At 35.7% G+C, this 21,426-nt stretch overlaps 1 protein-coding gene across 1 annotated transcript in view; it reads right to left on the bottom strand.

Annotated features, from left to right (window-relative positions):
* Window positions 1-21,199, bottom strand: part of LOC129233923 (popeye domain-containing protein 3-like) — a 40,381-nt gene extending 19,182 nt beyond the window's left edge. Inside the window, exons 1-4 of the mRNA XM_054867848.1 lie at window positions 21,097-21,199; window positions 13,280-13,468; window positions 11,335-11,516; window positions 7,079-7,209 (exon numbers count right to left, since the gene is read on the bottom strand). Of these exons, the coding sequence (XP_054723823.1) occupies window positions 7,079-7,209; window positions 11,335-11,516; window positions 13,280-13,451 (485 nt within the window). The 5' untranslated portion in view covers window positions 13,452-13,468; window positions 21,097-21,199. The remainder of the gene's footprint in view (window positions 1-7,078; window positions 7,210-11,334; window positions 11,517-13,279; window positions 13,469-21,096) is intronic.
* Between the last annotated feature and the right edge of the window lie 227 nt (window positions 21,200-21,426).

Below are 21,426 nucleotides of genomic sequence, written 5' to 3'. Positions count from 1 at the left end.
GAACGTCGAAGAAAGGTAGCTGATTATTGCTCTCTTTCTCCATGGTGAACTGTATGTTGCGGTGAATGCTGTTCAGATCAGAGCCGTGTCCAAGAGGAGGGTTTAAGGGGTTAAACCCCTCCCATTAGGGGAAAAATAATAAGTCAAATGAAGAAAATGCATATTTGACTTAATTAACTTTAATGTTGAAGCTTAATGGGGGCCATAGCCCCTCCCAGAGCCTTGTGGTCATAGGAATTTTTTTCGGAAGAAAAAGAGAGAATGAAAATATTATGAGAGGATAACAAAGTTACAGAGAGTAACAAACTTCAAAAGAAATTAAGTTCTTGATTGGGAAAGAAATTATATCCCTCTCCTAAAAGCAACTAGTATTTTCAAAATTTTGCTCCATCATTAACACCATTTCTTGATGTCAACTTAAAAGACACTTGGACGATCTCTAAATGGTGCTGTCCTCAGAGTACCACCTATTGCTTGCAAGAACAATGGGAGCCTAAATTTGTGATTTTATGAATTTAATTTCGAAAAATTTCCGAGGGAGAGTTCCATTTTCCCGTGCTCCTCCTCTAATGCTACAAACGAAAACCAAAAATTGCATTTTAGGACTTTAGTTTGGAAACGTTTTAGCTTACTTACCCTTTTCCCTCAATTTGCCTAAAAGCGAACTAAATGGCCCTTTTGGGCTTCAATTACAAACGATCTCCGATTGGACCCCTCCTCCCCCTCCTCCGACTAAAATCGTGATGATAGCTTTAAAATGGGGTTTTTTGGGGAAGAACTCACGAAGTTCCATCCTCTTCTCTAATTCGTCCAAAAATAGCTTAAAATTGGATTTTTAGAGCCTCAATGACAGAATATTTCAAGAAATTGGAAATTCCAAGCAAGCTCTTTTTAATGTCAGCAAACATTGCCTAAATGTGCATTTTTCGGCTCGATAGCAAAAGAACTAGAAGAGCATCCACCCCATCTCCTAATTTCTCAACAAAAACGGCAGAATATTTCGGTTTTAAAGCTTCATTTTCAAAAAATATTTTGGGGTCAGTACCCCAACTCGGACCTTTCTTCTTACGTCATCAAAAATAGCCTAAAATGCGTTTTTAGGACCCCAATTTAAAAAAAATTACCTGAAAATTTCCATTTCGAAACATTTTCAAGTTAGATTCTTAAATCAATGCCTTTCACCTAACGTCCCCAAAGATAACCTAAAATTGAATTTTTAAAACTTCATTTCAATAAAACTTCTGGGGAGTTTGCTCAAAAATTTTGGATGGCCCCTCCAAAAATTAACGGCTAAATCCGCCACTGTACCAACTAAAACAATATTTTAGAAAAACTATGGTGGAAAAACCGCTAAATGGTCTACAAATGCAAACCATTAATATTGCTTATTGTAAGGAGGTTATGAAGAATTTGGCATATGTTACAGCTATGAAGACACATTAATGATTGTGTTTGGTAATGTAATTTGCATCTGTAATAAGCTCTTTCTTGCTTAGTTTATAGGGCATTCATTATTTCAGAACATAAAACCTAATATACATTCTACATTATAAAAGAATTTGTGGAGAGTTTTTAATACTTATTGCAATGTATCGCATAGTAAACAGATTTAATTAAAAAGAAATTTGAAGTGAACTTGTAAAATAAAGGAATACTTTGGACACTTGTGCAGTAATTATCAGGGGCGGCTCTAGCGCCGGACAAACCGGACCCCTGTCCGGGGCGGCAAATTTGAGGGGCGGCATTTTGGTTCGAATGTCTAAAATACATTTTACATTAGGAGCAAATTTGTATGAGAGTATTTTGCGAGCACAATAGCTTGGGAGTCTGAAAAATACGTGAAGGTTTTCTTTCCTCTTCGTTTATTGTACCTTAATTGCTGTCGCCGACAGCAAATGGTCAACAGTTGCCTGTTTTGGTTGGGAAACGAGACTGAATGGGTGGGGGGTCAGGGCGTCAGGGTCTGATTACCAGAACTCTCGCCTGATTCTGGGATCTGCTGGGCCCTAGTCTATGTGCTTTACTGCCCTATTATTCATCCCTGATTATTCCATGCTCTCTTCCTCTCTTCCTGTCAATTGCTTCGCCGACTCGGGGGTTTTGCAATAGCAGGAACCGTAGCCTTTTTTTTTTCTGCTTGGAGATTTAGGTAGATATTTCAATGATGTTTTAGTATTAAATAACGTATCATCCTAATACTAGTTACATTATAACAATTTAAAGTATATTATATATATATATTTATTTATTATGTAAAATACTTTTTATTGAACTTTCACTTAAAATGGTATATATTATTGCCAGTATTAGTTTTTATTTCATTATAAACACAACTACTATTTTAACTTTTGAATTCTTATAGCTGAGATAGAGTAACATTCATACATGTCCCGTGCATGACACAAATTAAATAAATTTGTAATTTTTCTAATTAATGTATTTGACCAAAAGGCAAGAGAATTGGATAGAAGCACTATAGCATTTGAAATTTCAGAATGAATCTTGATTTATGATCCAATTGCAAAAAAATATGAATTAACATCCTTTTTAACTGTTTTTTGCACTTTAAATGTCTGCAAATATCCCGTGTATAACAGGAGAATGACCCTTCTACATTTGCAATTTAATAGTCAAAGTGGCATTAAAACCGGATAAATCCACTAAAGTAAGGGGAAAAATAAAAAGAACGCCCTAAAAAAGACTAAATAGGGGAGGGGGAATTATAATACAGGCCATATTTCTGAACAAAAATCATGTTATGTGACAATTATTTTTTACTAATTTTTTTATTATGATAGAAATGCGTAGAATTTTTATTCGAAATTAAAACATAAAATATTTAGTAGCCCCCCCCTCCCCCCTTAGCTGCATTTCTATGCTCAATAGTTATATGGTATAAAATTTTAAATGGCATAAATCCAATCAGTAAGTTATTGCAGACCATAGACTATGACCTTCCATCCGCAATAGAACTCATAAAAAACTGTGGAGATTTTTTTAAGGATCTGCGATCCGATGCATCTTTCGAGGAAATGCTCTCTGATGCAACGGAATTGGCTGAAGAGATTGACATCCCGGCTAATTTTGAGCTGACACAACCTCGTCATAGAGTAAGACGAAAAAGTACTCATTTTGTGTATGAAGCACGAGATGATCCAGTGGAAGATCCGAAATTAAAATTCAAAATAGAGTTTTACTTTTTTACAATAGATCAGGCAATTAATGCCTTAGAAAGTAGGTTTGAATTAATGAGTACCCACAGCAGCTTTTTTAAATTTTTATACAATGTGTATGACTTAAGGGACACCCCAAAAGAAGAGTTAATTAAACACTGCAAAGATTTAGAATTAGTGTTGACGGATGGAGATTCACGAGACATAAGTGCAGTGGACTTAGCAGACGAAATAGTGTCAGTTTCCGCCTTATTACGAAAAAGGCAAAGCCCAATTGAAGTTTTGTCGTTAGTTTCAACTCTTGATATCGCACCACATTTAGCTATTAGTTTGAGAATTTTATTGTCTTTTGCCAATAAGTGTGGCAAGTGGAGAGAGGAGTTTCTCAAAACTAAAATTAATAAAAAATTTCTTACGCTCCACAACTCTTCAAGATAGGTTAAATGGTTTAGCTACATTGGCTATTGAACATGAGTTAGCTGAACAAATAGATTTAAAAAAAAATAATCACTAAGTTTGCAGAATTAAAAGTAAGAAAAAAAGCCTTTTAAATGTGTTTATTTAAGGTGCGCAGTAGTAATAATTTAGAGGAGGGGGGGGCGGTACACATTGAATTCTAATCTTTGTCCTGGTATTCTTTTTCATTTTTAGTTATTTAACAGACTTGATGCAGACTGAACTTTTATTATAAGTTACTACAAGAAGAAAAACATCGGTAAACAGTAATCTGACTTCTAAAACTTTTGTACAACACGAGAAAGTAATTTTCATTAAGCTGTCATGAAAATATGCACCAATACAAAAATTGTTTAATTGCATTCCTACTTTATGATTATTTTTAAAAAAAAAGATGAGTTAATGTTTTTAAAATAACGATTCTATTTTTTTCGTCCATTTTAGTATTTTGCTTTGCTGTCACTTTAATTGTCAGTAATGCATAGCACTTCCAAAATCCTGTCTGTTCTCAAGAAATATTGTTAAATTAATTAAATACTATAATTGTTTTTTTCTTCCAATAATTTGATAATCCAGCTATGTTTCGAGGTCTTTAATACAAGACATGTTAATTTGGTGTTTGTTTTGAAGTGCCCTTTTTTTTGTCTAGTTTAATGTACAGCTTTAATAAATTTGATTTCATTTCATTGTGCTGTTTATTTATTGGCATGATCTATTAAAGGTTTATTGGCATGTATTTACTGTCAATTTATCCCTTTTTATTTTTTCCCGTGGGGAGGGGCGCCGTGGGATATTGAAATTGCGGAGCAAGTAATTATTATATACCACTAAAGTAACGTAAAGTAACAACGTCTAAAAAGCACAAATTCGCAGAATTTGTGCTTTTTAGACGTTGTTACTTTATGTTACTTTACTGTTCAGCACAAAGGTATTTATTTATATTATTTACCACGTTTTAAATAATGATACATATTTGACGGTCCAGTTTTTAAACTTCTGCATGTTGTCGGAATTGGATCGCGCACAGAACTCCTCTCTCTCCCCCACCCCCTTCCTAGATTGAGCATTTTTAAAAAAATGTTCCATGCTATTAAAGAGAAGAAATTAATGCTCCTTAGGGAAACAAAGTAATTTTAATTGGAAAAAATATCGATTGTCGTGAAAAAGTCTTAATTTATTTTCAAAAGAAACTTAAAATTAAATTTTTCTATAGTTACAGATTATTTCTTAGTTAATCACACCCCACACTACACTTCATATTTGTTTTACCCCCACCTCTCCTTTTTTTTCTTTTTACTTTTACTAGACGATCAAAAAATAAGAAAATACTTAAAATTCTACGCTTCGGAAGCCTCCTCCCTCAGTTAAAATCATTAAAGTGCTCTTCAAATCTCGTTTCACCCTGCTTTTAATATCATACAAATCGTCTAAAAACGACGCTTTGTTGAGGTGCTTAGCGCGAAGTCCTCTTTTAATACATTGAGACGATGCTCCCGTATGCAATCTGAAAATGAAAAAACTATAATTTCAAAAAATTAAGATGAGACCTTTTAACCCTCACCCCAGTCCTTGAAAATGGCTTAAAAACATCGCTTTTTATTACTTCTCTTTTGGAATGTTTCTTGGGGAGATTCAAAGAGCCCTTTCCTGTAATCATGAAAGTTTGTCGGTAACTGCCTTTTGGAACTTCAGTGTCAAAAAATTGGGGTGAAAAGTTTACGTCATCTCAAATCTATTTAAAAAAAAAAAAAAAATCATCGAAGACCCAACCCTTACTCTGAAGGCAACACATTTCGCCTATAATCGTGTTTTTAAGACTTCAGTTTCTTAAAATTCCCCCCTCAAAAGACCCCCTGAAACTTTCCACCGTCTAAACCGCCACAGAGCGTCTAAAACTGCGTTCTTAAGACTATAATTTCAAAAAATTCTCCGAGGGAGAACCCCCAGACCCCCCTAGCAGATACGGGTATTTTTTAAACGTACCCCCCCCCCCATAAATATTTTCTGGTGGCACAGCCCAAGTGCAGGAAAGCCATGGTCGTACTTAGGATTGATGAATTGATGAATACGTGAAGACAACGCGAAACTGCTTTCAAGCATGACCATTTTAGGGGGTGGGGGTGGGGGCTTATCGTTTTTTTTGAAAGAATGTTTTATATTTAAAAAAAAAGAGGAATTACCAAAAAGAAAGGACTATATTTGTAATGCAAAAATTGTAATGTTTGATTTTTTTTACCGTGGAGAGGGGCGGCACTTTGGAAATTTGTCCAGGGCGGCAAAACTGCTAGAGCCGCCCCTGTAATTATTATCCTTCTTTGGGGGCGAGGGGGGGGGGGGTACAGCAGTCCTCACAGGTGTATAAACCCGTACCAGGATCGGCAAGTTAAACTAATGTTTGTGAAGGGTTGAATCCCCCTCCCCCACAGGTAAGACTAAAACCCCTCCCTTTATGAAAACCTGGACACGGGCCTGGTTCAGATGTTGAAGAAACAATTGCAGATCTTCTTCACCATGGCTCCACACCACAAAAGTGTCATCGACGTAGCGGAACCAAACTCCGGGCTTCTTCGGAGGCAAGGGCTTTTTGTTCGAAAAACTCCATATAAAAATTAGCGATGACTGATCTTAAAGAGTTCCCTATGGCGACTCCATCCTGTTGCTCGTAGAATTTTGAGTTCCACCGGAAATATGTGGTCATTAGAATGTGCCTGAATAGGTTTCCGATGCCAGGAGAAAAAAGTGGATTAATCAGGTTCAGGACATCTTCAAGTGCGACTTTTGTGAAGAGCGAGACGACGTCAAAGCTAATGAGCAAATCGGAGGGTTGGAGAGTGATTCACTTGATTTTTTGAACAAAGTCACTGGAATCTTAGATGAAAAATTCCAGTTACCCCTCTTGAATAATGTCCTCCCACTTGAAATGTAATACTCTCCAAAAGTGGCCTATCCCCATTATTGACGTTACAGACATAAAATCCTTTTCGAATCAAATAATATATGAGAAGCATGGCTTCAAAATTTTAAGCAAAAAACCTTAAACTTTCTTAAATTTTTAATAGCAAAAAATTCCAACTTTGGCTGAAATGGGGCGTCAATTCAGTACAATAAGCAGATTTTTTAAATTTTAGCTTAAAAAATTTTCATTTATTTCATGTGTGGATTATAAATATAATCGGAACAATTCTCAACAGCAGCTTGATCCCTCTATCCCGCAATATGTATACTGAAGCCCTTGCCTCTCCTCTGCCCTCTCCACCCCTCCCCCTCTCCCTACAGTCTGTCCAGAAGAGACGAGACGGACATTTGTCAAATAAAGAGTCGAACATTTGACCTTTTTATTACCATACATATATTTGTGCCTCCAATATTTTTATTTATTATCGCGGTTCACCTTAAAGTAAACAAACGTGAAAATACTATGCTATACTAGAACACAATCAGAATCTTACCTTCCAGAAACGAGGAGACCGAGCCTATCTGTTCTCGTTAGTCCTTGCATGGCATACGCCTCCCCGGGATGTAGGGACATCATCTGCGCACATTCCGGACTCACCAGTTTCTGGAAAGTAAGCCGAGATACCTGCAGTAAAAACATATATGTGTTAGTAAAAACCAGTCATCTCACAAGTAATGATTGGTTCGATTACATTGCACAAAATGTTTTCAAAAAGTTTCAAGATGAAAATAGCCATTTTCTAATGAGCTGATCTTGATCATGGTTGCAACCTATTAAATGTTCATATTTTGGCTATTGCATATTGTTAATTGACCCTCAAAACTAAAAAATTCACCATCGCCGAATTTTAAAACACCGTGGTTGATTTTTAATGAATTTTTAAAAATCCACGCGCAAAAGTGCGCTCTTCTGAAACGTCACGAGCCTACGTCACAGGGCGCGAATGGGCAGCCTTCCGCCGAAGATCCCTTGTTTTCGCTAGGGACATTTTGAGCGCGCTGATATTTTTATTTTTTAGAAATTCAATAATCCTTTTGAACACACTATGGAGGCCGGATTCGTTAAAGCACAATCTAAATAATCTTCCTCAAATAATATCAATGGTGATATTCGAATATTTCCGAGAGGATGAGAGGTTTAATGTTCCAGAAACGCGAGGAGTTTAATGCGAGGAGATAAGCCTTTTACGTTTCATCTTCGAAGTCGAATGCACGTTCTTCGGTTTCTCCCATGACATGGGAACCGGTTCGCTAGCGTTTCTCTCCTATCGGACGTCACTTCCTATGCCATCTGACGTCACAGGCGCTTGAACTTTAAAAATTAATTAAAAAAAAACTACTTATCGTATCGCAAAAATTTTTTCACCTATGATGTTCATACATGTTACTCTATCATATAAAAATAAAATTGAAAAATCAAAAACTTCCCTATTGAACTGAACACTTTTTTCTTTTTTAGTAATGCAAATTAATTAGAGATATTGTATTTATAAATACACATTAGGAGTATCTTAATCTGTTCTACTATTCTTTAATTTTTTTAGGCCTGCATAGCTGGTAATTGATGTGGAGAACGTCTCTGATGTGCGTCCGACAGTAGTCACATAGCATTGCCGTGAACCAATTCCCTGGTACTATTATTCCATGTTTGCAATGCCCTGACGGAAACGTTTACCGAGCTCATCTTGACGTCACATTAACTAAACTGCTGTTATCAGAGAAGAAATTCAAATGAGAGTTTCGAAAGTAGATTTTTAAGAACTTATTATTGCCGAAAGCTTAAGCCTCAACCCAAGCCCAAGTCCTCAATCAGATCTTTGTGGTTTAGCACTTTGCATTCCCCAGGAAGCTTTTTGACAAGACTTGACAGAAAGCATCTTAAATATTTTTTCTTTATTTTGAAGAAGTCCCTCTTGGGGTCTTTAACTGTCTAACTTCTGCCAGCGGGAAGCAAGCCGTGATCCTTGCTCCGGGCCACTAAGCGGCATCTTCTGGGGACGACGAACTCATCCTATTTCTTGGACAGATGAGGGGGGAGGGGGTCCGCTGTAACTTGAATTTGATGTACAACTTGAAAAAAGATAGGTAAGGGCAGCAGTTTCATTTTTTCCCCTTTGGTTCTCATTTCTCAGGCTTTGAGATATAAAAAAATTGCAGTAAGGAAAACAAATCTGGAAGCAGCAATTAAATGTCTAAAAACTGCTTTAACTGAAAGCCGTTACCGAGTGAACTTCACACAAACTAGCTCATTTGAAGGTGCGTCTTTTGTTTTTTCGTTCTTAGTTTATTTATTTGAGTTCTAATTGAATCGATTATTTCAAAAAGGGCGCAAGTCCTACGGGAATCCATCGGACCAACGCCTCCTAAATACTAAATGCCTGTCGCTTTCTCCATTTAGCATAGAGCAAAATGACCCCAATACGTCACTGAAGTTGTGACGTCACAATATGGCGGCTGGGCAATAACAAACTTGTTTATGTGCCCAAACGCATTGTAAATCAGTCTGTCATCGTGAATAGTTTATATTTAAGAAAATGGTGCTTTGTTTTGCAGCTTGTTGTAATCATCAAACTGTAAAAAATCAATGTTCATTTTTTAGATTTCCGAAGGATAAGAAGTTAAAAGCATTATGGACAAATATGTCTAGGTGTGTATTGCATGTCTCGATAAGCTAATATGTACGTGTTTTCTTGTATTGAGTTTTAGTAAATTTAAATGTTATTTGTTATTAATTTCGACGTACGTTTGTAAAATGTGGAATAGTCTTTCTTTTTTTTTTTTTTTTCGAATTTATTTTGTGTTTAAATTTAATATTAAACTCTGGTAATTAAAAATGCAAACCAAAAACTTATTTCTGTGTGCAAAAGCATGTAGCAACAACTTCAATATAAGCGGACTACCCTCCGAGTTAATTTTTAGGAATTATTTATTTATTTAAATAACAACCTACTATTATGCATCAAGAGAAAAATTATAGAGTATTCTGCACATTTATATAACCATATGCAGTCGGACCTCCATATATCGAAGTAGCAAATTGCCGGAAAAAAATTCGATATGTTGAAATTATCTTAGTTTATCATAAATTTTGGCCAACTGTAATGCCCTTTCATGTTTTTGAGTGCGTTTACTGTAAGTTTAAGCCTACTTTTATTAGTTTTTTGATTTCTCATAATAGCAGGAACTCTGCTTGCGAAAATACTAAATTTACCAGAAAGGACATTGTTGCGCCTTCATACACCTTCCTTTTTCGGCTATTCAACTTGATCCGCAACATTAGGGAATTTTCATTTTGACATTGTAATCGAGAGAAAAGTAAAAAATCAATCTAACTTGAATGATTTTCGCTGAAGCTAAAAAGACTTTCAATGATAATCAACAAACAATATTGATAACTTGAAATTGACTTTACTATATTACTGGTTGCAACGAAGATTTGAAATAAACTTGAGAGAATTTAAGAACTCTATTAAAACTGAGTATGTAGTATCCCGCATTGATGCTTGTACAGTTCCTCGAATATCTTCCTTTTCGGGATCAAAAGTAAAACTTTGAAGATGAGAAGATTTCAAATGGTTTTCCCCTCGTTCAATTAATTTAATATTTTCGGAAAAAAAAAGACGGTAATATCGTAGAACGAAGCCATTCTCGACAAACACTGCGGTAGTTTCAACACACTAATCGTTTGTTGTTGCCCAGCGCCATGTTGTGACGTCAGGCTTCAGCGGCGTATAAGCAAATTTCGGTACTCTTGCTACTGCCATCTATCGAAGGTCAAAGGAGTTAGAAATCAATAGCAAAGTTAAGCAAGTATAGTTAACTTCTAAATTTGAATTTTGGAATTAACCAATCAACAATCAGATTTGAATTGTTTGGATCCATCGCCATAACAACGCTATCCTCTATTGCCACCAGGTAGCGTTGAAAGTGTACCAGCGGAGGATCACTTTTTGAAGCAAATATGATAGTCATTTAGTATTTATAAGGCGTTGATTGGACTTACGCCCTCTCTGAATTATTCGATCGAATTTTTTTCTTTACTTTGTTTAATAGTTTGTGTTCTTTTGTATGTAATATTTTGGAGTCCCTCCCCCCCCTCTGGTTTTGTTTGCAGAGATTTCGGGGAACTCGTATCGCATTTTTTACGCATGAAGCCGGTGATACTCACGAAACATCTCATGCCTTTCACTACCCGGGTAGTCTTTCCTGATAAGGTTCCTGGGTTTTTTGTGACCTTTTTAATCTTTTCGTGCATTAAATTTCTAATTTTTAATTTATCATTGCGTGTTGTGTACTAATTTTCTTTTATATCAACTATCAGTCTCAATGAGCTGTCTTTGGCGTCTGAAGAGCTGAGTGGTTACGCAAAAGGTTTTTTTTTTCTAATTTCCTAGAACTTAAGTTCAGTTTCCTATTCATTTTTACTTTGAGTAGGTAGATAGATAGACAAATAGATATACGTACGCAATATCGATAAGTTTACATCGGAAAGGAAAATAAAAAATTGGATTGCCACGTTTTCACGGAAAATCGTTCTTTCTTCCGCAGACAGGTGTACCTAGCTTATTTTCAAGTAAGGGATCTGTGAACGTTTACTTGGTATCCCAGCATCCTGACCTCAATTTCAGTGAATTTCAGCCCCCAGTCATTCTTTTTCTTTCTCTCTCTCACTCTCTTTTTCCTTTGTTTGTTGTAATGGGAAAATTAATCGTCGTAAGCCATAAATAATAATTCTTTTCAAATCTAGTACCTGCAAAGGCTGGAAAACAGTGCGATAAATATCCTCCAACTCTAACGGGAATTTCACTTTTCTCATGGTGTAGAGGATATAGAGTATCTGTCCCAAATTCAACAGCACAAAGAAAAAGTTCCAGGAAAATATATTAGGTGCGCAAATGATATTCCATGCCCATGCAGAATATAAGAGAAAACCTGTTGGGGAAAAAAAAAGACTCGCCTTAAAACACAATTACTAAATTGCTTCGTGCCATGACAATCAATAATTTTAGGGATAATTGGCTAACAACTTAAGTGTTGAAAATATCAATTAATTAAAATTATTGAATAAGAGTTCATTTTATCCCCATAAGTTGTGAATATTTTCTATTAATTCAATTCAACAAATGTAACAGTTAAAATTATTAATCACTGACTCTATATGAAACCTATATCAGGTGTTTCAAATACTTTTAAATAGATACAACATTTAAAAAAAAAAAAAAAAAACATTTTTCTGGCAGTGATACTTTTAAAAGTATAGCCATACTTCATTAAACTATGAGAAGTATTTGTACGATAATTCTTTTGATATTCATCTGTGAGAGAATAACTTACCCACTCCTTCTACCTGAACTTGAACGAACGTATCTTAAAATGAGCTTTTTCATGACATCAATACAAAATAATTTTTTCTACCCGCCACCCCCCCCCCCTTCCCCGTCCTTTATTTTCTAACGTCGCCAAAGATAACTTTAAAATGCTTTGAGGAAGGAGAGCTCCCGAAACTCCTACCCCTCCCCTAACATCTCTACAGATAGTTTACAATTGCGTTTCAGGACTTCAATTTCGAAAACGTTCTGGAGGAACCTTCTGAAACTCCCACCTTTTTTCTAACGTTAGAATCAAAGATAGCCTGAAGAAATGTCGAAAAGATTTCAATATCGGAAAATTCTGGAAGGAAATTCCTTAACCCCTCCTCCCTTCATACCTAAAGTCTCCAAAAATAGCATAAAATTACAGTTTTAAAACTGCAATTTTGAACAGTTTTCGAGAGCAAGCTCCTTCCATCTCCACTCCCTCTCAAACGTCACAACAGATAGCTTAAAATTTCCTTCTCGGACATTTTATCAGGAGTATTCACACATATTTCCTAGACAAAGGTAAATTAAAATTGACTTCAATTTCAAAAAAGACATCGGAAGGGACGGGAACCCTGTACTACCATCCAACTCGTTCTTCTTTACTTTACCAAGCAATGCTTTTAGGACGCCAATTTCAAAATTTTCTTAAAAAAAGTCGCCTGATTTAACTTTTCTTGACGTTAGGGCCCCTAAAGTTAACTGAGATTGTCTGAAATTGCGCTTTTCAATCTTCAGTGCTTAAAACGCTTTGAACAACGCCTCTGAATTTCCTGCATTTCTTTAATATCACCTGAAATAATAATGCAATGAATATTTTAAACTGGTTAATGACATTTGGTTTTTATCTCTTACTCATTTCTTTCACAGAATGGCTATTTTTGAAACCGACTGCGCATAGTGAAGGGCATCCCTCCCCCATAACTTTATAATCTCTCCGCATCACCCGGCAAGATTGTCATGTCATATCAAACTGCATTATACAATTATCTTCGGTAAAATGAGCCAAAAATAACATACTTCCTCGGGTCCCAATTTGCATTGTTAGTGGTGTAGGACAGCATCATTGAGAAGAGACATAATGGAGGGAGTGAATACTTTCATTCGGAGGTGAAGCATAGAACCCAAGTCACGTGATATATTTTAAAGAAAAGCATTGGAAGCAATCAAGTTTCTTTCGCTTGTTTCACGCAAAAGAAGTCACCCATTCGTCGTTTTTGAGTCACATGACTTGGGGGTCTTTGCCTCAGCTTTTGTTACGGAAATGATTGGACTTGCTCCCTCCATTTACCAATTCCTGCGTGAAGGTAGCATAAATACCGAAAACGGGTGTCTTACCAAAGATAAGCAGTGCATGCATGAACAGCAGTCCCTTGGGGTCACCGGGCGCCAGAAAGGAAATGATAAAGCAGATGTTCGCTAGCTGGTAGAGAACATGCTGGGGCTGACGTTCTTCCGCTGGACATTCCCCCATAGTCGTTCCATTGCTCCACGATACGTTCGAATGCATAAATATTTCGGGAATGACTGAAAGAAAATCAGAATGTGATTTTGAAAGATTTTCAATTGGAACTAATGACATTATTTCAGACTTCAAGAAGTAAGTTGTGTGTGACCGATCTTAAAAATCCGAAAATATTGATCGATTTTTCTCCACTTCAGCCACGTTTTAGAGTATTATAGAGATATTTATCGGCTGAACTGGTATTTTTTGTTGACTATCACAAACTTTTTTACTATATTCTTTACATGAATACTTTGATTTTTTAAAACTGTGAAGGGACACTTTCCTCTTTGATCGATTGCTATAACAACTAATCAGAACCAGTTCACAATGGTATAACAACTTTTGTTTAGTGCTTTACATTTTTCGTCCGATTCAGAAGCCACTTTTATCGACAAAAACGTTTGATAGTCCATAACTCTTGAGTTAATTCGTGATTTAAAACAAAACAAAAAAAAAATGTTTCAGCTACTATCGGCGTATCAGTACATCTATTATACAGCATACTATGAAAACCCAACAAAAAATTATTCTTCTTTGGTAGAATTCAACGAACTACCATCTAGGACAGATATAGCTGTTTAAGCATGTCGAACACGATTTTTTTAAGCATTGCTGAGGAACCTACTGCTTAAGAGTCTTTTTTTTTTAAAGCTCAGCAGGCCCTTTATGGGGGCCTGATAGTTGACATCTTCAGTTTTCCTGAAACTTTCAGGACATTTTTACTAGTATGGTGATAAGAAAAAGTGAAGCTTCTTTCCTCTCTAATTTGACTTGTTGGCCCTCGAGTGGAGGTCAAAGTTTAGGGTCGTGAGAAAAAAGAGTAAATATATGATTACTTTGCTTCAAAAGCAACGAGTGATCCAAGCCAATTCTTTTAAATGTGGATACTACCTGATACTAGGTACATGCTAGTATAAAGACTTTGGTGGCTCACTCATGGCTTTGATTGCAAAGGTCAATTGAAAATGCTAAAAATGCGATTAAAGTTTTTGACCTCTAAACTTGGGCATTAAAAAAAAAAAACATCGACTCGACTTTGAGACCGTTTACTACTAAAGAGAAACGAAAGCTATTTTATATTTTTCTTAGTACTATATTGTGGTGAGTAGTTAATCATATACTTATTTCCGAGGGTTACTCACGACTTTAGCAGATATCCGGGCCTAAACAAGGCAAAAAAAGTTTAAAAAGTAGCATTTTCAATTGACTTTGCCCTCAAAGCCATGAGTGAGCCTCCAAAGTCTTTATGCTAGCATGTACCTAGTATCAAGTAGTACCCACATTTAAAAGAATTGGCTTGGTTCACTCATTGCTTTTGAAGCAAAGCAATCATATATTTAGCTCTTTTTTTTTCTCTACCTTAAACTTTGACCCCTACTCAAGGACAAAAAAATCAGTTTTCTAGAAAAAGAAGCCTCACTTCTTTTTATCATAGTACCATTAACACATCCTAAAATTTTTACGAAAATTGAAGACATCAACTATCAAAAGTGTCCAGCTCTTAAAAAAATGACTCTTAAAGTAAATCAAGAACCTCTAGATAGAATACGATTGGAAGTAAGGGGCGTAAGCAAGCCCCTCCCAAAGACAAGACGAAATTCAGAAAGGAACATTACCTCCTTCACTAGACCAAAGAGATGGCCTAAAATTGCGATCTTAATTCTGGAAATTTTATGAAATGGTTGAAAATTACTTCTCTTGAAATGCGGCTGATGCTAAAATCTTTTGCCGAGAGACTTACCATTCATGAGGAGAGAGGTCATTCCATTTGACGGAACGGGACATTTGGAATAGTTTTTCACAAGATTTTGTTTCATAAATACAAATAATACAAGCTAGAAATTTTATTTTTGATAGCAACAGTAAAGATTTGTCATAAGAACTATGTAGAACATCAAAAGTTAGTCCGTTTGAAGAAAATAGTTGAACAACATGCAATAAAATGCCTGTGACGGAACGGGACTCGGTAAGTGTCCCGTTCCGTCACATGCATTTTTATTTCATATTCTTTGATTATTTTATTTAAAAACGATAACTTTCAATGTTCTACGTAATTTCCATGACAAATCCTCACTGTTACTATCAAAAATAAAATTTCTGGTTTGTTTTGTTTGTATTTATAAAATAAAATGTACTGAAAAATGTCCCGTTCAACCAAATAGAAAGGCCCTCACCACTGAGCTTCTTCTTTTTCATTAAAAAAAATGATATTCGCTGCATCTTTCTATATTCAAGTTTCCCCCCCCCCAATTTGAGCATAATTAGATAAATATGTGTCTTTTATCATTTGCAAACTTTAACTGATTTTGTAGTTCGATAGATAGAGAGAGAGAGAGAAAGCACTATTTTTTATTCTTCTCTGAAATGTTATTAAGTTGGTATATAACTAAAATAAAACTGTGTAATAAAACTTTACTAATACGAAATTAAAAAAAAAAAAAGTGGAGAAGGTGGTTAAAAATTAACTGGTTTTGCCTCTCACTACTCGAATCCGAGTTCCTTAAAAAATGTCGAGCCCCTACCAGGAAGAAGTCCTGAGAGCGTCACTGATTATGAACGCCAATTTCATAATGGGGTCGTTTCCAAAATTTTGAAAGTATTTTTTTTTTTCTGAAAGAGCATGTTTAAAAACATAGGATCTGACCATTTTTGATAAATTTGTTTAAGTTTAATTTTTTTAAAAAATTACTTAAATCGGAGCGCTTTCACTGTTTACGGCTTCTGCCGATGACATCACAAATGATGAAATGCCATTCAGTGTTGCCATTCAGAGTGCAAAATATTTAATTCGCATCTTTACGTATTGGCAACGATATGGTTGATAGCAAGCGTAGAGCGCAATATTTAATTCGCTGCTTGATTACCATAACGTGGAAACGTAGTAGAAAGATGCGGTAAAGTGCATCATTTGTGACGTCATCGAGACCACGCCTTGTTTGGAAAATCGGACATTTTGAAAAATTAATTTAAAAAAAAAAACTGTTGGGAAAATGAAAGTTTTTTCTGGGTTCATGTTTTTTTTTTTTTTTTTTTGCTCATTCTATCCATTTCAATGACTAAAAGTAGTACTTTTGACTGAAGGAAACCACTCCATTATCGAAATCTTCTTGCTTTTGCGAATAGCAGAATTTCGTAGTAGCGGTTAAATGAGCGATTATACATTAGATCCAAGAATTCATAAGATAGATATAGAAGAAAGTTTCGTGATGGTCATAATATGCTAGTTAATATTTGACTTCAAATTTGAAATGCTTACAAAGAGGTCATATGACCCTCATAACTTTTTTTTTAAAGTAATGTAAAATGAACAATTTTTAGAACTTTTGTATGTACTGTACACTTATTTAGCGCAACCAACCATTTATTCTCAAACGTTAATAATATTACCCTTTATTTAGGGATGATTTAAAATTTTATTTTTTGGAATATCATAATATACTTTTTCTTATTTTTTACACATTGCCAAAATGTTTCTTGCTAAATGGCCACAATAATTACCTTTATAAGTATAAACAATCATTTTCCTATGTATCCGATAGAAAATATTTTGTGATCTATCACGTTCAACATGAAGAAAATTCTTTATCATATTTTTTTTAACATGCCCTAAAAATTTTAGTAGTTCATAAAATGCTTATCCAATTCGGTTTTGTTAGATGTATCCAACTGATTGCAAAAAAAGAAAAAAAAGGAAATATATATAAGTTGTTTTAAAAATGGTATCTTTAAGAGAAAAAAAAACTAATTGGTTTAAAATGCTTCTAAACGCACACACAACACACACATAAGATCACTTAAAAGTTTGCTTTTACTAAGTTTCAACATACATGACCTAAGGGCCTGATTATTGAATAGGCCAACTAGGCCGTGTCTAGGGTCCCCATGTTTTGGGCCCCCCAATTTGTTAAAATTATTTTAGTCAATGCTAAAATTGCAACGTTTGACAACAGTTTGGCCTAGGGCCTCTCATTATGTTAATCGTGCCAGTTAAAGCCAAAAAACTTTTTGAACAATCGAGCTGTCGCAATGAAATTTGCTTCCGTGTGTTAGTTGTAAGTTTTAAAATAAGCAATAAAAAATTTGATTATTTTAAGGCAGCCTTTACCTTTAATCTCCCACAGGTTGTCACGGTAGGTATTCTGCCGCAAGGATGGATACAAGGGAGGTGCGATGGGGGCGATCGCCACTCCCTTAAAGGATCCTGTCCCGGCATTTTTTCCGAATTGAGGTCCTAAAAAGAATGTGTAGATTGTACTTTTGAAATGACGTTGAAGAAAGGAATCGGGTTCGAATTTTCTTTGCGGAAACTTTCTGGAATTGAAATTTCAAGAAGGCACTTTAGGCGATCTTGGAGATGTTAGGAGTAGGATTTTTTGGAGGCCTTTTCCCACACATATTTTCAAAATGTAAGTCTTATTAAAGGCGTGATCAGTCGCGGATCCAGACGATCCTGTTGGGAGGGGCGATTGAGTAATACATTATAGGGGACCGGGCGGGGAGGGTGACTAATGAAAATAAAAAAAATAAGAAACTGAAGCGCACTTTTTTTTTTTCAAATAATGTGTATTGTTTAAAGAGTTTGAATGAAAGTTATAAGTGTTTCGAGTATCACACACACACAATAATAAAAAATTGAAAAAAAAAAAAAGAATTTCTACGAATATTCTCTCTGGATCTATTATCTAAATTAAACCCTTTTCACGTTTTGATTCGTTTGAGGACTCGTGAAGTATTTTCAGTAGCCACTCAGGTCCTCAATTGAACTTTTTTCCTTATAAAAGAAAGGTTGCAGAAAGAAAGGTACCCAACATAATGAAGAGAAAGGTACATGAAATACTAAAATTGCATTTTTAAATACAATTTGAAGATATTTATGAATTTGTTTGTTGATTGAGTTGTTTAATATTCGTACATAGGTAGGAGTCTTTGCAGGCTCTCCCCCAAAATTTTTTGTCAGGAATGCATTTTTAGACTATTTGGTGGTTAATAAGAGAAAGTGTGATTTGGAGGTCCCTCTCCGGATTTTTTTTTTTTTTTTTTTGAAATTTAAGGGTATATTTCTGAAAACGCATTTGTTTGCTAGCTTTCTTTTCTTGAAAGGAAAGGATGAGATTCAGGAATTCTCCCCAATCGTTTTTCAATATTAGAGCTTCAAAAATGCAATTTTAGACATCTTTAGTGATGCTAAAAAACCAGGGGCTTCGGGGGACTTTCCCCCGGAAAAATTTCGGAATTACAGTCCTAAAAACGCAATTGTAGGCCATCTTTGATGACGTAGCAGAAGACAGGGGGTTCTGAACTTTTCCCCAGAAACTTTTCGATGTAGAAGCTGCAGAAACTTTATTTTAGACTATCTTTGAATGATATTGAAAGATGAGGAAAGCAGAACATGGGAGCTCCTCTTTTCGTTTTCAGTACTACAAATTTTTCGAAATTGTAGTACTGAAAACGCAGTTGTAAACTATCTTTTAGGACGTAGGGGAAAGGAACGGGGTTTGAAACTTTCCATCGGAAATTGTTCGAAATTGACGCCTTGAAATGCGGTGTTTCGTCAACTTTGGTAGCGTTAAGGAAAGGGATGGGTTCAGGAGCTATCCTTAAACTTTTCAATATTGAAGTTTCAAAAACGTTATGTTAGTGGGTCTTTTATTGATGTTAAGGGAAGGACTCGAGATCGAGGGCTCTCCCCCGGAATTTTTTCGGAATTGAAATTCTAAAAACGTAATTGAAGGCCCTCATTAACGACATTTTCGAAAAAGTTTTCGATTCCGGCGATTTTTTCGAAATTGAAGCTCCAAAAATTCAAAATTTTTGACGATCTTCGATGACATTGGAGAAAGAGGGTTGAGGGACTCTCCCCTGGAAAATTTTTGGAATTAAAGTCGTAAAAATACAATTGTAGGTGATTTTTTGTGATGTGTTTGGAGGGGGAGAAAGATAGTTTGGTGACCTCTTCCGAATTTTGCGAATTTACAAATCTTTTGGGGGGGGGGTCGCCCCAATCGCCCCCCCTCTCCTTTGGATCCGCCACTGGGCGTGATTGTAGACAGCTCAGGTAGTGTTAGAGGAAGGAATAGGTTCAGTAACTTTCTTCAAGTAATTTTGAGAACCTGAAGTTCCATAACGCAGAATATTAGACAACTTTCGGTGATGTTAGAGGGAGAGGTTTCGAAACATTCCTACCGAAATATTACGAAATTGAATTTCTAAAACTCAGTTTTAGAATACCCTTATCAACGGAAAAGGAAAGAATAGGTCCGAGGATCTCCATGGCTAAATCTCAATATTTTACTTGTTTTAAATAAAAATGATGTGACACCCCCCCCCCCCCTCCATCTAGCAGTAAATTTGTAGTGAGAGGTCAGGTAAAAACAATATCACTCTCTCCACGAAAAAAAGTTTCTGGATCCGCCCCTGTTCTGCCGTGGACGAAGTTGCATATGATAGCACCATTCAAAAAAAAAAGAAAAAAAGCCATTATATTTTATTTTCTGCAGAAAGTGAAAGCTTTATCTTTCCAAACTTTAAAACAACATTTTTAGACTTGTTCTGCTGGGATTCGTTTTTCTGTCATAAAAATCTTCTATTAATTTAGTATAAGTTAATGTTACGTAGTAAAATTGTATTCATTGCACTAATATAACCAGGGGTGGACTGGCCATGGGGGAGAGGCGGATAATTCCACATGGGCCGTACCTAACTTGGGCCGTTTTCTTTTTTTCAATGTGTACGTACCGTTTTTCTCAATTTTATTTCGGAAGAAAAGTATTTTAGCTGGGCTGGCCGTTCTAAGACCCTGGGCCGTTCTCGTGTTTCTAGAGTCAGTCATAACTGTAATTGGGGGAAAAGGATGTTGATGGTTTTCCTTGTTACGAAGGGAGGAAACAATGACTTTAAATTTTGGTGCTAAACCGCTCCAATAGGATCTCGACTTCTTTCGTTGTCATGGAGTACTCTCACACCGAAGTGGAACCCTGATGGGAGTTCATGGGGACCACTTTGGAAACATAGGAAATTCAGGGGTGCCCAACGAAGGGAAGGGGAGGGTCATGGCGCAGACTGTGTCATTAAAATTTTTAGGGGGGCTAATTTTAGAGGGTATTTTGGCTTATTTTGGAGAGGGACTCGTTCTTGGGAGGTGGACCTGCCGAGATATGGGAGGGGGGGGGTTGCCATAATCGCCAAGATGGTCACACCAGGGAAATTTAAATTATTTCAATTAATGACACGATAATAGGCACATAAAAACAAATCTGCAGATTCAGAACATCAGAACTGAAGTTCTTATCGTGAAAAGAAAGATTTATAGATCTAGAATATTTCTTAAAAGCACTAAAATTAAGAGCATTTTGCAAAATTCTGAAGACTTTCTTTTCAATAATTACTCGCGGTTTTATCAGAATATTGATGATTAATTAAACTAAACTTGTCATGCAATATGAGCATGCAATATGCAAGGGAAGAAAACAATTCATTGCTCATCAGAATACAAAGCATAATCATTCAAAATAAAAATAAAAATCATTATTGAGTACTTTTAGAACTATTTCATCAAAAACCTTTATAGTTGAAAATGTGCCAGCCTATTTAAGCACTCAAAACGACTTACTATTCTAGTTATATAAAACGGTATACTTTGACAGATTACCTGTTTATTACCATATGTAGATGGAGAGAGCTGAGCTAAGTTCGCAGTAGTAGCTTTCAATAGGACGCATGATTATATTACATAGGAAAATAAGTATCTGGACATAAATATATAAAGGCAAAACTTTCAACAGATGGCAGCACTACACACGTTTCTCAAATTATTGATCAATTCTCCCAAATTATTGTTTTATTCTCATGTTGAATTTCTTTTGCAATTAAGTACTTTCACAAAAAGACGGTCTGTCATTATTGTTAAGATTTTAAAGGAAAAAAAAAAATGGAGAAATACGAGTAAGAATCCTCGAGCGACGTCATGAGTGCACATTAG

Source organism: Uloborus diversus, chromosome 1, assembly GCF_026930045.1.
Source record: "Uloborus diversus isolate 005 chromosome 1, Udiv.v.3.1, whole genome shotgun sequence".
Classification (NCBI taxonomy): domain Eukaryota; kingdom Metazoa; phylum Arthropoda; class Arachnida; order Araneae; family Uloboridae; genus Uloborus; species Uloborus diversus.
This window is presented reverse-complemented; position numbering and strand designations above follow the sequence as displayed.